This window comes from Chiloscyllium punctatum, chromosome 25 (assembly GCF_047496795.1).
Source record: "Chiloscyllium punctatum isolate Juve2018m chromosome 25, sChiPun1.3, whole genome shotgun sequence".
Taxonomy (NCBI): domain Eukaryota; kingdom Metazoa; phylum Chordata; class Chondrichthyes; order Orectolobiformes; family Hemiscylliidae; genus Chiloscyllium; species Chiloscyllium punctatum.
Window position 1 is genome coordinate 41,223,663 of NC_092763.1, and position 16,317 is coordinate 41,239,979.

Here is a 16,317-nt window from a genome sequence, read left to right on the forward strand (position 1 = left end):
GGATGTACAACAAATCAGATTATAAATCATAAAAACAAAATTAAAAACAGCAGGTGCAGGTAGTCAGTCTTCAGATGCTACCTGACCTGCTGAATATTTATAGCATTTTTGTTTGTATTCCAACTTTCTGGCATCTGCTGTATATTGTGCTTTCACAGAATTTCACATGGGGCAGCACGGTGGCTCAGTGGTTAGCACTGCTGCCTCACAGCGCCAGGGACCCAGGTTTGATTCCAGTCTCGGATGTCTGCCTGTGTGGAGTTTGCCCATTCTCCCCATGTCTGCATGGGTTTCCTCCCACACAGTCCAAAGATGTGCAGGTTAGGTGAATTGGCCATGCTAAATTGTCCATACTGTTCAGGGATGTGTAGGTTAGGTGCAGTAGTAGGGGTAAATATAGGGTAGGGGAAATGAGTCAGGGTGGGTTACTCTTCGGAGGATCGGTGTGGACTTGTTGGGCCAAAAGGCCTGTTTCCACACTGTAGAGATTCTATAATGACTTACACTGAATAAATTAAAAAGGTTTACAAAATTCTACTTATCTTTCATTTAAAGTGATAAACTGCTGCAGATGCCCAAGGGTATTTATAGACCCAAGACCTCATATTGAAAATGGCCATTTTTCATTAGCTAACATTATTACTGCTGCTGGACTATTTTCACATGGGGTACATTATTCAGTTTACCGTTCCAGAGTCTGCCACCCATTTATTTGTTGCTCCAAATCATTTTGAAGCCTTGGCCTCATCTATATACTGATATTCAGCCCATGCTGAAGTTCACTAGTTCTGGGAGAGAAGGAAATTGCCTTCCCAACACTGAGCAGACCAATAACTGAAGTCTAAGTGGAGGAAGCAACCTTGGGAAGTGGACGCCTCAAACAAGCTAACAGACAACCAAAGGCTTTTATGAACAAGAAGGTAAACTGACGATTCTCCTCACTGATCCCAAATCAAAATAAGTGGACATTTCCTAGTCTTTTAAAGTATGACGGGTTTGTCCACTAACATACTATTCACATCTCAAAATTGCAAATGGAATATATAGCAAATATCATAAACAACTTGCAATTTGCAAATCCTATGTCTGAAACAGATGTGATCTCTATCTTTCTATCTCAGCTGCCTACTGAGATGGCTGGGGCTGGAGTCAGAAATAGAAGCAGGTAAATATCATCAGCTAGTTGTTTTCTACTTATGCTAGTGGCAAAGGAGCTAAAGGGTATATGGAGTAGATTTGATCCCACAATTACATCAGCCATGATTTTATCCAATGGCAGAGCAGGCTCGAGGTGCAGAATGGCCTGCATCTGTTGTTCACGTGGTCATTTTTCTGTTGGTTGGAGCTAAAATTAACCTTGATTACTCCAGTGTCACTGACAGGAATAAATGTGATTGTGATTCAAAATGTTTCTGTGCCACATATCTGCCTTTCCAAAACTTAACAGTTTGAACAATATAAAAACATTTGATGAGATCTTTGAAATCAAGGCAAATGGCAGTTTTAGAATTGTGAAGGACAAATTTAAATCATCCCAGATGGTGATCAATAGCTGAAACAGGCTTCTAGAAATGGTGGTTATCACAGAGAAATCACAATTAAAGGGACAGCTCGCTGCTGTAATTGGAAGATGATAGGGTTGGTAATCTGGAAAGATGAAATCATAGCACTTAAAGGCCTATTTTATGAAAGGTGAACAGAACAATCAGTTTGCAATTATTTTATTTTATTTTAGTTTTGTTTTATATTTTATTGCAGTTTTCCATTCTGCTGCTGCTTTCCTCTATTTTTTTAAACTAAATCATGTGTACCTCATTAGATAGCATCACTGTCTCAGTTTAAAATTAGCAGAACTATTTCCTGGCTTCCACATTCCTATTCTCTCCACTCTCGTCAGCAATTTAGCAAGAGCTGAAAATGGCTTCAAACAAAAACTGTAGCTTTGAAAGTAAAGCTCTGATACGAAATCAAGTAATTACATGGAAAGTACATCTTGTAAATTAAACTACAGCTACATCAAGTATTCCTTATTTCACTTGAAACAAAAAAAGAGATTCTAAAGACAGAGATAATGTTAAAAGCACAGGATTTATTTCCTAGAAAGTCTGGTAATGTGCACCTTTCAGAATATTTACATTATTTGAAAAGACCTTTTTGCACTCCCCAAAAGGAAACTCTATAGTGATGTGCTAATTTTTAAATTTAAGAAGCAAGGTGAAGGACTTAATTCCATTCTTCTTACTTTTCTTAAAATTTTCCTAATGTAATAATGATTCAGACCAAGTCTTAGTGCTTACAGTCAGGATTAATTTTGCATCAACTGGCTGACCATTGCTGGGTGAGTGAGGGATCTGAGGGACATCTGGTTAGAGCTCCTCTGAAGCAACATTTTACAAAAAATATCATAAATGATTTGACATGGAGTGATAATGTTACAAATTCCAAACATTAATATATAAAACGTAATAATAAAAGAAAGCAGAAACCAGGGAAGATCAATCCCATAAGATTGATGGAAGAAAGATCCTCCCAAATTTCACAGAATCTCTACAGTCTGGAGCAGGCCATTCAGCCCATTGGGTCCATACGACCCTCTGAAGAGTCTCCCACCCAGACCCAGGGCCCCTAGCCTATCCCTGTAACCCTGCATTTCCTATGGCTAATCCACGTAGCCTGCATATCCTTGACACTATGGGCAATTAGGTATGGTTAATCCCCCTAACCTGCACATCTTTGGACTGTGGGAGGAAGCCCACAAGGACATGGGAGAATGTGGATTAGTGGTGCTGGAAGAGCACAGCAGTTCAGGCAGCATCCAAGTAGCTTCAAAATCGACATTTCGGGCAAAAGCCCTTCATCAGGAATACCGAAACGTCGATTTCGAAGCTACTTGGATGCTGCCTGAACTGCTGTGATCTTCCAGCACCACTCATCCAGAATCTGGTTTCCAGCATCTGCAGTCATTGTTTTTACCATGGGAGAATGTGCAAACTCCACACAGACAATCACCCAAGGCTGGAACTGAACCTTGGTCGCTGGCATGGTGAGGCAGCAATGCTAACCGCTGAGCCACTGTGCCACTCAAGTTGATCTAAATCAACTAAAACAAAATCATGATCTAAAAAGCCCTAAATCAATTCATGCAATCCAATCATATCTCAGTTTACATTTAGCAATTTACATGATCAAACTGAAGTAGCCTTTCAGTAAAGTAGCAATATCTATCACAACACACTGTACTTAAACACCAGTCCATCCCTGCAAGCTTTCCTACTTATAGTGACACAGTATGTATTGGATAGGACTGTACCATCTGAAGTATCCAAATAAGTTTTTGTTTTAAAACATTTTACTCAATTAAAATTGATGCATGGACCATTTCAAAAATGCTCTACTTTGGACACTGCCAGTTTTAAGATAGCTGTTACTCTACCTCTTGATACAGCATCTATTAATCTAAAATCTTATACTAGATTGTTTTTTGGAGCCTAGGCATCACCAGCACTTCTGTTTCAGTTTTCTAATTATGGCTTCTTGTTTCATGAGCTAATTCACACTGTAGTATAATTTCAGGATGCTGGCATACCTCCAGTACCTTGTCTACATGGCTAGTTCTCATGAGTGATTCCAGCATCACAGACAAGCCCAATCATTGTTTTTAAACTGTTAAGGAAACACAGTCATTTTCCAGAAGGCATAATTGAACAGATATCAAAGAGTGAGAATCATGGCTTCTTTTGCTCTCCTTCCCTATCTATGTCCTGGCTGATTGAAATTAGGGTGTTCCAGATTCAAGTTTTAGTAGTACACCGAGCTGCAGGTACTGAGTGAACCACTAGAGTAGCTAAACTATATCCAGAATACTGCAACCATGGTGTTATTTTCCATCCAACATATAAATATCTGCTGTTTTGTATCTGCTATTACCACTCATACAGAATTCAACAACAATGTTAGTCTTTTTAAATATGTCTGACGTCACATTTCATTTTCTTTATGAATTAAGGCAAAAGCTTCTATTACTCTAGGTCCACTATCAAGTACTCAAATATCTCTAGTTTTTATTGCAACTCATTAATGATCTTCAAACTAAAGGAAAAAAAGGTCTTGAATTTTGATCATGTCTTTCATAACCTGTAAGCATGAAATAATGTACAATTAAAGGCCTCCCAGATGTCTCTGCTGTACTAGGCAGGCAAAAAGATGACAAAATCTATCCTTGGTCTGTGATAAATGAGCTAATCCCAAGTGACAATTAATGTGCCACAACTGGCCACAGCACCCAAATGGAATGGAGAAAAGAAAATCGGTCCTGCTCAGTATTTAGTGATTGTGGCAGGAATAACATGTATATGGATAGCAGGTGAAGATCAATTAAATACGGTGATGACACCTCTAGTGATCTGGACTGGCTACTTGTGAAATTATTAAAAGGTGGCTACATTTCAATAAAGGAGGAAGATATGACAGATGATTAATGATAGGACCAAATACCAGACTTTTTTTTTTGCCTGTTTTATTCCTCATTTGGAATGCTAACAGATGATATAGTAAGGTTCCACAGTTCAGCCACATATGAGTGTCCAAGTGGAGCCAAGATTGTGAGTATTTGTAGACTATTTATCTACATCGTGGTTAAATCGGATTGTGTTTTCACTTGACTTTAACAAAAGTAGGTTTTACAGTGAAGGTACATGAAACTAATGAACAACATGATCCCAGACTGACCTTTCCCTTCTTAGCCCAGATACACCAAGGCTACTTTAGTTAAGCTCAGTATCGGCTAGAGAAGAAGCCAGGGGCATTCTGTATCCAAACTGCTCGTTATAACTAAAAGTACAGTTATCCACAGGATTAGAGCAGTAGCAACACCTTTCAGAAACATTTTATGTTGCTCCCAAAGGACCAGTTTACATTACAACCCAGACTAATGTACAGCTCTGGACAAACCTGAAATACTTTCAAATGATTTTGTTTGTTAAACTGATCAGCAATATTTGAAATAACTATACAAACCAGGGCCTGATAGCAATGATTGCTGTGATTGAATCAAACGTTAGGTTCTGTCGATTGACAATGTCAGTTGTCACACCCCCAACACCCCAGTGAGATTCACAGGATGTCTACTCACGGTCACCCAATTTTCATTATTTCTGATGTTAATTTGGAAACATTTTTAAAGGCACGACAGTCCTCAATATAATTACAAATTGAATTATCAACTGTAACTGCATGGCTACATTGAGAATAATTTTGACGTTAGTTCGTTGATAGGTGATTGCGATTCTGCAGTCTGTTTTTATATCCTTTTGAAGTCCAGTAAAAAAAGGGATAGATACACCTGCACAGTCTATTTGCTATCACCCATGTTACAATATTGTACAGTCATTTTTGTTACAATTTAATGTGAATAAATATCAGAATAAAACTCCAACACGCAAAGATAAAGGATATCCCTTGAGAAGATTATGAAAATCATCTACTCTTCGATAGAGTTCAACTTCGATTTCTCCTTATTACTTTTACTCCAGCATTTGATTGGAAAGAATTGGGCACTTGAGTAGGAAAGAGCTACTTGAGTTTCATAATCTAATCTTAATTACTGGAGCATCCTGTGGTATGCCCCAAAAGCTGCTTTTAGAAATTGAATGAATCGGATAATGAGCATGCAGAAACGCATCTCAGGATATTAGTATGAATGATCGATTTCACAGGTTAGTATTTCTGTTAAAATCGATGTTGCACTCTTTTACAATCTCCGGTAATGTTAGTCCTACCTCCCACATTGCGAGGAATGGTAAAGGTGTCCGAAATATACTCCATTTTCTCTGTGTAAACGTTCCAGAGCGTAGTACCCGAGTCAGCATGTAAGAAGCGTGGTTAACACAACAGTGCAACCACAATCTAAAAGATCCCATTAGCTCACAGGGACACACGGAAAAAAAACTCAGCTGAACGGTAACTTCCCTTCCAATCTGTGGCTTTAGGAACAGAGGAAGCGAGCAGGAACTCTCTGTTTTGCTAAACCTACATCAGTCCATTGTCATAACTCAGTTCCCCTTCCTTCCCGCTTATATATGCTTTCCTTCTCGAGGTTTTGCTGGGAGATATAACATGTTTTTACAATGACCTAGGCTGGGGCCAAGCTGCGTGAGATCGGCAGACCTTGTGAAACCATGCCTTTCCTATTAGACAAGCTGAAAATGCAGCCCTCCCCCTCCGCTACTCCAGCAAAGAATGATCAGCTCCAGAAGCTTCAAGCAAGGGGAGAGCAGCTACCTCAGACATGAAATATGTTGCTTCTATTAGTGATACACGCTGCACAGTATAAACTCCTCATTAATGTTTTATGTACAAGCACTTTTATTCCCACATTTAACCAATTTTCCCTGATAATTTCAATCTGATTGGGGAGGGAGGGGAGTGGAGTTCTGAATTAATAAAAACTGTTTTCATTTCAATGTTAAAAAAATATTGAATTTTTAACAAAGAAGCAGAAAGTGTATTCATCATACCTAAAATGTAAGAATGTGTGTTAGAAAGCCCTTGCAAAGATTATTTATTATGTTACTGACACATTGGATATATTGCCTACAACACCCATACTGAACTAGGTAAAAACAATGACTGCAGATGCTGAAAACCAAATACTGGATTAGTGGTGCTGGAAGAGCACAGCAGTTCAGGCAGCATCCAACGAGCAGCGAAATCGACGTTTCGGGCAAAAGCCCATACTGAACTGTCCGTCCTACATAGAGTCATGGAGTAATAGAGATGTACAGCACGGAAACAGACACTTTGATCCAACTCGTCCATGCCGACTGGATATCCCAACCTAATCTAGTCCCACTTGCCAGCACCTGTCCCATATCCCTCCAAACCAATCCTCCCACACACACCCATCCAGATGCAGCCCACCCCACACACGCACCACCCTCTGTATGAAAACATCACTCTCAGGACTCCTCCATAACCTTCCCCTCCACCCCAAACTCATGTCCTCCAGCTCTGGATGCCCCCACGCCAGGGAAAAGACCCCACTCACCCATCCTATCCATGCCGTCCACGAACCTCCACAAGTCGTTCAAAACAGAATATCAGCATCAACCATTTTATATTTTAAATAGAATTCAGAATTATTTCTGCTTCATGCTATTATAACAATATGAAATGTAATCATAAAGTGAAGCCGTCACCTTTTCATCTTGCACAGACTGTTCACACTTATTATGGAATGTCATTTACAACTGATGTTGGCAACTTTGTGTGATCATGAATATACACTATTTTCAAAACTGTCACTAAGGCCCAGCAAAGTTTTCTTTTAAATCAACCTGTTGATACAGTTGACGACATGTCTCCAGGATAGGGGAGACTTGGCCCTAGACCTTCTGGATTACTGGGCCCAGTGACAGAACACTGTCACTGCACCATCAGACCCTTGCAATAAATGTGGCTGATATTAACTGTAATTGATTGCAAGCTTGCAATTAATTTTTTAATGGTTTTTCAGGATTTTGTTTGTTTTCTCAATGATTATAGTGACAGTCAAATTATACATACTTTCCTCAAATTTACCTGAGCTTTTAAGCTTGAAATTTCCCCCAATTTTCTATAAATATTAACATTTAAGACGAAGAGCTAAACATCTGTTTCAATCTATTTTTGAACACATGGATTATGATTTGGTTATTAATGGGATTTGCATATTTGGTTCTGGTACATTTTTTATCTCTTGCAATGTTGGTGCAACAGGGCCTATATTGTTAGTTGCTTAAGGAGCATGCACTGACAATATGTGGTGCAGACAATTGACTTATGTGAAAGGAACTTGTCATAGTTCTTGCATTATTCGTAAAAAGCATAATTAGCATGGATTCAGTTCACGTCAAAGTTTCATACAAGGTTATTTAACAGCTCAGATTACAACTTGCACTTATAAAAAACAGACATCTTCCTTCTACTACACATGGCAATTAGTCATGTGATTTCATCCGGGTCCTTGGCTTATTAGTACATCTAGCTCATAAAGAAAGAGCTCTTAAAGTCAAATTGGATCCTCTTTTATTCCAAGATAAAAGTATTGTGTGAAAATATTTATGCATTAAGATAATCGCAAACCTAATCAAAACATTTTAGAACCTAAAAATTGAAGACTCTGCATAACATAAAATGGTTTGACATTTTTAAAATTCTTGTGATGGTGTATCCTGTTGCAGATTTAGATTACACATTTGTGTGTTCTCAACTTGTAGGTATATTGGAGTTTTGGATGTTTTCTTGATGGTCTCTTGTGGGAATATAGTTTGTGCACAGTTGTATTATTGTATAGTTCCCTTGTCGACTTCTGTTTGCCTCCTATTTGATGTTGGAACTTTGTAGGATCTAGGCTGACTGCATACTTTAGAAACTTCTGTGGTAACCCATGTTTCCTGTGTACGTCTTAGGACTTGGACTTTCTGTCCTACATGCAGATGAGGCAGATCTGCATCAAGATGTTGGTCATACCTATATGCATTCTCCTTTGTGTTTTTTAGAAGTTTGTACTCTGTCTCTTACACTTCTGGAGAGGTGATAACTTGACAAGGTTGTCCTAATTTGCTTTCCAACACAATCTCTGCTGGTGATGGTAAGCCCAAATCCAGAGGTGTGTCTCTTAAGTGTAACATAGCAACACAAAAACCTTATTTCATTATCCTGCACTTTATGATGAATGCCTTCACAATATGAAACTTTTGTTTAGTTATATTAATTGGATCTGAGATAATTGGTGAGGCTATCACATAGAAATATGCATACTAAATGTGACATAAATGAAAAAGTTTGTCTGTTTATTATGGCCCATTGTCAGACATGATCCCTTTAGATTAGATTAGATTAGATCAGATTCCGTACAGTATGGAAACAGGCCCTTCGGCCCAGCAAGTCCACACCAACCCTACAAAGAGTAACCCATCCAGACCCATTCCCCTGCCCTACGTAGATGTACCAAATAGACTGATTGCTGTATTTATCATGTCTGTCAGAGATAAACTTGAGGTGTCCTTTAACTTTCTGACAATTGAATATTTGAAAATATAGTCTGTAGCTAAGAGAAAATGATAAATACATATGGTCAGTAAAGCTGTCTCAATATGGATTAAAGGACTGATGGAATTTTGTGAGGGTGTTGACATTCTTTGTATTGCTGGTTACCTGGATAATTGGGGCTCATTCTGGGGTAGGTGGGACCTCTACAAACAGAATGGTCTACACTTGAACTAGAGGGGTACCAATATCATGGGAGAGAAATTTGCTAATGCTTTACAGGAGGTTTTAAACTAATTCAGCAGGGGGATGGGAACCTGAATTGTAGCTCCAGCGTACAGGAGGTTGAGAGTAGTGAGGTCATGAATAAGTTTTCAAGGTTGCAGGAGTGTACCAGCAGGCAGGACGGTGGCTTGAAGTTGTCTACTTCAAAGCCAGGAGCATCTAGAATAAGGTGGATGAACTTGCAGCGTGGGTTGGTACCTGGAACTTTGTTGTTGTGGCTATTTCGGCGACATGGATAGAGCAGGGACAGGAATAGTTGTTGCAGGTTCCGGGGTTTAGATGTTTCAGCAAGATCAGGGAAGGTGGTAAAAGGTGGTGGGGGGAGGGGGGGGGGGAGGGGGTGGGGGGTATGGCCTTCTTAGTCAAGGATAGTATTACAGTGGCGGAAAAGACATTTGATGAGGACTCATCTACTGAGGTAGTACGGATTAAGGTTAGAAACAGGAAAAGAGAGGTCACCTTGTTGGGAGTTTTCTAGAGGACTCCGAAAAGTTCCAGAGATGTGGAGAAAAGGATTGCAAAATTGATTCTGGATGGGAGCGAAGGTAACAGGGTAGTTGTTATGGGGTCTTTGATTTTTCAAATATTGACTGGAGACGCTATAGTTTAAGTATATTAGATGGGTCAGTTTTTGTCCAATGTGTGCCTGAGGGTTTGCTGACACAGTATGTAAATAGGCCAACAAGAGGTGAAGCCACATTGGATTTGATACTGTGTAATGAACCAGACCAGGTGTTAGATTTGGAAGTAGGTGAGCACTTTGGTGATAGTGACCACAATTCAGTTTGTTTACTTTAGAGATGGAAAAGGATAGGTATATACCACAGGGCAAGAGTTATAGCTGGGGGCAAGGCAATGGTGAGGCGATTACGCAAAATTTAGGATGCATAGGATGGGGAAGGAAACTGAAATATGGAGCTTGTTCAAGGAATAGCTGCTGCGGGTCCTTGATAAGTAGGTATCTGTCAGGCAGAGAGGAAGTGGTCGAGTGAGAGAGCTGTGGTTTACTAAAGGAGTTGATTCTCTTGTCAAGAGGAAGACGGAGGCTTATGTAAAGATAAGGTGTGAAGGCTCAGCTTGGGCGCTTGAGAGATACAAGTTAGCCAGGAACGTTCTAAAGAGAGAGCTAAAAAGAGCTAGGAGGGGACATGAGAAGTCATAGGCAGGTAGGATCAAGAAAAACCCTAAAGCTTTCTATAGGTATGCCAGGAATAAAAGAATGACTAGAGTAAGTTTAGGGCCAGTTAAGAACAGTAGTGGTAAGTTGTGCGTGGAGTCCAAAGAGAGGCGCTAAGTGAATATTTTTCATCAGTATTCACACAGGAAAAAGACAATGTTGTTGAGGAGAATACTGAGATACAAGGTACTAGACTAGATGGGATTGAGGGTCACAAGGGGAGGGTGTTAGCAATTCTGGAAGATGTGACGATAGATAAGTTGCCTGGGCCGGATGGGATTTAAACTAGGATTCTTTGGAAAGCTAGGGAGGAGATTTCACAATCTTTGGCTTTGATCTTTATGTCATCATTGTCTACAGGAATAGTGCCAGAAGACTGGAGGATAGCAAATGTTGTCCCCTTGTTCAAGAAGGGGAGTAGGGACAATCCTGGTAATTATAGACCAGTGAGCCTTACTTCAGTTGTGGGTAGAGTGTTGGAAAAGATTATTAGAGATAGGATTTATAATCATCTAGTTTGGAATAATTTAATTAGGAATAGTTAACACAGTTTTGTGAAGGGTAGGTCATGCCTCACAAACTTAACTGAGTTCTTTGACAAGGTGACCAAACAGGTGGATGAGGGTAAAACAAGTTGATGTGGTGTATAGGGATTTCAGTAAAGCATTTGATAAGGTTCCCCACATTAGGTATTGCACAAACACGGAGGCATGGAATTGAGGGTGATTTAGAGATTTGGATCAGAAATTGGCTAGCTGAAAGTAGACAAAGGGTGGTGGTTGATGGGAAATGTTCATCCAGGAGTTCAGTTACTAGTGGTGTACTGCAAGGATCTGTTTTGGGTCCACTGCTGTTTGCCATTTTTATAAATAAACTGGATGAGGGCGTTGAACGATGGGTTTGTAAACTTGCAGATGACACTAAGGTCGGTAGAGTTGTGGGTAGTGCAGAAGGACATTGGATGTTACAGAGGGACATAGATAAGCTGCAGAGCTAGGCTGAGAGATAGTAAATGTAGTTTAATGCGGAAAAGTGTGAGGTGATTCGCTTTGGAAGGAGTAACAGGAATACAGAGTTCTGTGCTAATGGCATGATTCTTGGTAGTGTGGATGAGTAGAGAGATCTTGGTGTCTACGTGCATAGATCCCTGAAAGTTGCCACCCAGGTCAATAAGGTTGTTAAGAAGGCGTATGGTGTGTTGGGTTGTATTAGTAGAGGGATTGAGTTTTGGAGCCATGAGATCATGTTGCAGATGTTCAAAACTCTGGTGCAGGAGTTTCGGAAGCTGATAGGGGAGGGGAGGGAAATATGTCCCTGGTGGTGGGGTCCGTTTGGATGTGGCGGAAATGATGGCGGACGATACGCTGGACATGGAGGTTGGTGGGGTGGTAGCTGAGGACCAGTGGGGTTCTGTCTTGGTGGTGGTTGGAGGGGCGGGGCTCAAGGGCGGAGGAGCAGGAAGTGGAAGAGATGTGGTGGAGGGCATGCAGTGGAGATTTACCAAGATATTGCCGTGTATGGAGGATGAGGGACTGAGGCTGTTTTAGTGAGAGAGAAGTAAGTTAAAAGGTGACTTACTAGAGACTACAACTTGGAGTATTGCGTACAGTTCTGGTCACTATATTATAGGAAGGATATGGAAGCATTAGAAAGGGTACAGTGGAGATTTGAGCTGAAAACTTGTTGCTGGAAAAGCGCAGCAGGTCAGGTAGCATCCAAGGAACAGGAGAATCGACGTTTCGGGCATCAGCCCTTCTTCAGGAATGAGGAAAGTGTGTCCAGCAGGCTAAGATAAAAGGTGGGGAGGAGGGACTTGGGGGAGGGGCGTTGGGAATGCGATAGGTGGAGGGAAGTCAAGGTGAGGGTGATAGGCCGGAGTGGGGTGGGGGTGGCGAGGTCAGGAAGAAGATTGCAGGTTAGGAAGGCGGTGCTGAGTTTGAGGGATTTGACTGGGACAAGGTGGGGGGAGGGGAAATGAGGAAACTGGAGAAATCTGAGTTCATCCCTTGTGGTTGGAGGGTTCCCAGGCGGAAGATGAGGCGCTCTTCATCCAACCATCGTGTTGCCATGGTCTGGCGATGGAGGTGTCCAAGGACCTGCATGTCCTTGGTGGAGTGGGAGGGGGAGTTGAAGTGTTGGGCTACGGGGTGGTTGGGTTGGTTGGTCCGGGTGTCCAGAGGTGTTCTCTGAAACGTTCCGCAAGTAGGCGGCCTGTCTCCCCAATATAGAGGAGGCCACATTGGGTGCAGCGGATGCAATAGATGATGTGTGTGGAGGTGCAGGTGAATTTGTGGTGGATATGGAAGGATCCCTTGGGGCCTTGGAGGGAGGTAAGGGGGGAGGTGTGGGTGCAAGTTTTGCATTTCTTGCGGTTGCAGGGGAAGGTGCAGGAAGTGGAGGTTGGGTCGGTGAGGGGTGTGAACCTGACGAGGGAGTCACAGAGGGAGTGGTCTTTTCGGAAGCTGATAGGGGAGGGGAGGGAAATATGTCCCTGGTGGTGGGGTCCGTTTGGATGTGGCGGAAATGACGGCGGACGATACGCTGGACATGGAGGTTGGTGGAGTGGTAGCTGAGGACCAGTGGGGTTCTGTCCTGGTGGTGGTTGGAGGGGCGGGGCTCAAGGGCGGAGGAGCAGGAAGTGGAAGAGATGTGGTGGAGAGCATGCAGTGGAGATTTACCAAGATATTGCCGTGTATGGAGGATGAGGGACTGAGGCTGTTTTAGTGAGAGAGAAGTAAGTTAAAAGGTGACTTACTAGAGACATACATGATGATCAAAGGATTAGATAGGGTGGACACTGAGAGCCTTTTACCTCAGACAGTAATGGCTAGCACATGGAGACATAGCTTTAAATTGAGGGGTTATAGATATAGGACAGATGTCAGAGGTGGTTTCTTTACTCAGTGATCGGTAAGGGTGTGGAATGCCCTGCCTGCAACAGTAGTAGACACACCAACTTTAAGGGCATTTAAATGGTCATTGGATAAACATATGGATAATAATGGAAAAGTGTAGTTTAGATGGGCTTCAGATTGGTTTCACAGGTTGGCGAAACATGGAGGGCCAAAGGGCCTGTACTGCACTGTAATGTTCTATGTTCTCCATTCTATGCTGTGGTTGGTGACTCTGGTACATCTCAATATTCTCACTGTCTTCTCAATGTCATTATTAATCAGTAGCAAATGCATTCTCCTACGCAAGATGTCTTATTCACTCAGTGTCTCTATTGTAGTAGAGACAATATGCTCTGGCCCAGAGCTTCAGACACAGTGACATGTTCCCTCTTGAGACACATAGTTTATCTCTGTATTGCGGAAAGCATCTGAGAGTGTCTAAATTTCTTTTCTGATTTCAGGCTTGATAGACTCCACATTCAAAACCATCCATTCGCTCCACCACCAATGCTTAGTAGCAGCATTGTGTACAATCAACAAGATGTAATGCACACATCAGCAAGGTCCTTTCGACACCATTTTCCAAATTCACAAGTATTTCAATCCAGAAGGAGAAGGGCAGAAGATACTTGGGAACATCATCGTCTGCAAGTTCCCCTCCAAGTCACTCACTATCCAGACTTATAAATATGCTGCTGGTCCTTCAGTGTCATTAGATCAAACTCCTGAAACTCCCTCCCTAATTGCATTATAGGTCTACCTGCAGCACATGCACACAACAGTTCAGGATGCAACACATCATCAACTTCACAAGGGTAACGAACAATGAGCAATTAATGCTGGCCACATCCCATGAATGAATGAACAAAAAATGAACTTAACATCATGCCTTCACTCATAGATCATTAACTGTCTCTTCTGAAACTGCTGGTCAAAATTCATGACATCAAATTTGAACACATCTTCCAGTTCAGTATCGATACTGCCTGCTTGAATGTGTTGTGAAATGTCTGCATTTGTATTTGGATTTGATAAATACTCATTATGTCCAATGTACCCATGTTTGGTACCAAATTTATAGCATTTGTCAAAGTCATATTTGTATGCTTCAATCAGCAACCATTGTAGTCTTAATGACGCTCTTGCAAATAGTTTGCACATTAACAGTTTGTAATTGTAAGAGTTTCATGCTCTATTTTGGAATAACTGGATTGTGCTTGCAATAGAACTTTGGATCCTAATGTAATAAGTTTGCTATTTTGCCTGATGTGCTTCTTGCTCTTTCTAAGATTTATTGACTTCCAGGACTGTCTTCTACCTGGGTGGTAGGATTTGTACTCTCCTGTCAATGCTTGTTTATGCAATTAAAACATGTGTTGATGGTCCTCCTGTCTTACATATGGGATATCCTTTCTGCATTCACTGGCAAGCTGCTTGTACTGACAATGGTGTCAACAGGAGTTGCATGGATAGAGAACCAAGGAAGAAAGGAAGGCTCTTAGATTCATGTTTGTGATACTAGAGGTTAATGGTGAAGGTCAACAGGGGGAAAGAGGTTATAGTTCATCTGGGGAAGGGAAGAAATTCCAGGATCCCCTCAAGAATTGTCATTGGAAGTATTGGAAGCAAGGGACCAGGGATGTCAATAAGATGAGACTGGCCCTCAGAGGTGCCACAAAGTGTTTTGTGAACTCATTTGATTGGTCTCAGTTGATAAGTTCATTTCTAATGATATCTCATACCGAACATTATTCTGCTGAAAAATCCTATTATTCATTCAACCTCAGTCCCTGGCACTCAGGATTCATGTCTAGTTCACCTTCACCGAGATTCCAACAATGTAAAAACAATAAGCGGGAATAAGCCATTCAGTCCCTTGAGACTGTTCTACTGTTAAATAAGATTATGTCTGATCTAATTGTATCCTCAAATCGTTATTTTGACCTACCCCAATAATCTTCCACCCTCTTGCTTGTTATGAATCTGTCTACCTCTGTTTTAAAAATATTTAAATACTCTGTTTCCAACATCTTTTTAGGAAGAAAATTTCAAAGACCTTTGGTCCTCTGTAAGAACAAATTTTGCCTCACCTCTTTTTAAATAGTCAAACCTTGATTTTTTTTGTGATATCTAAATTCTTCCCAAAGAGAAAGCCTTGAAAGACTCTTCAGAATCTTATATGTTTCAATCAAGTTGCTTCCCCATCTTCTGAACTCTAGCTGATACATGTCTAGCCTATATAACCAATCCTCATAAGACAACCTACTCTTTCCAGGTATTAGACTGGCAAACCTTCTCTAAGCTGCTTCCAATACATTTACAGCGTTCCTTAGATAAGGTGACCAACAATGTACACAATACTGTAGATGTGGTCTCACTAGTGTCCTGTATGATTGAAACATAATCTCCCTACTTCTGTATTCAATTCTCTTTGCAAAAAGTTATAATAAAGCATTCTAACAATATTCTAATGGCTTTCCTAATTACCTACTGTATCTGTAAATTAGCCTATTATGATTCATTCACTCAAACTCCAGATCCCTCTGCACATCAGAGTCCACAATTCTTCACCATTTGGATAATATGATTCTTTTACATTCTTCCTGCCAAAATAGATAATTTCACATTTTTCCACATTATATTCCATCTACAAGGACTTTTCTCACTTACTTAATCTAGAAATGTCTATTTGTAGCCTCCATATATCCTCTTTACAACTTACCTGTTTGTGTGTTATCAACAAATTTGGCAACCATACCATCTGTTCCTTCATCCAAGCCATTATATAAAATGCAACTTGTTGAGATTCCAGAACTGATTCTGAGGCACATCAGTTTTCACTTCTCGCTAACCTGAAAAAGACCCATTTATGTTGACAAAGCTTCCTGTTAGCCAACCAGGCCTCTATCCATGCCAACATGCTATCCCTACGCA

General features: G+C 40.9%; 1 protein-coding gene across 6 annotated transcripts in view; it reads right to left on the reverse strand.

Moving 5' to 3' along the window:
• The window catches only part of nhsl2 (NHS-like 2), a 355,128-nt gene that overhangs the window by 104,846 nt on the left and 233,965 nt on the right, over positions 1–16,317 (reverse strand). The window contains exon 1 of one of the 6 annotated variants that reach the window (XM_072595120.1): positions 5,778–6,204. The exons of the other annotated variants lie outside the window; for them this stretch is intronic. Coding sequence (XP_072451221.1) covers positions 5,778–5,823 — 46 coding nt within the window. The 5' untranslated portion in view covers positions 5,824–6,204. Of the gene's footprint in view, positions 1–5,777; positions 6,205–16,317 lie in introns of those variants that run through there. 6 annotated transcript variants of the gene reach the window in all.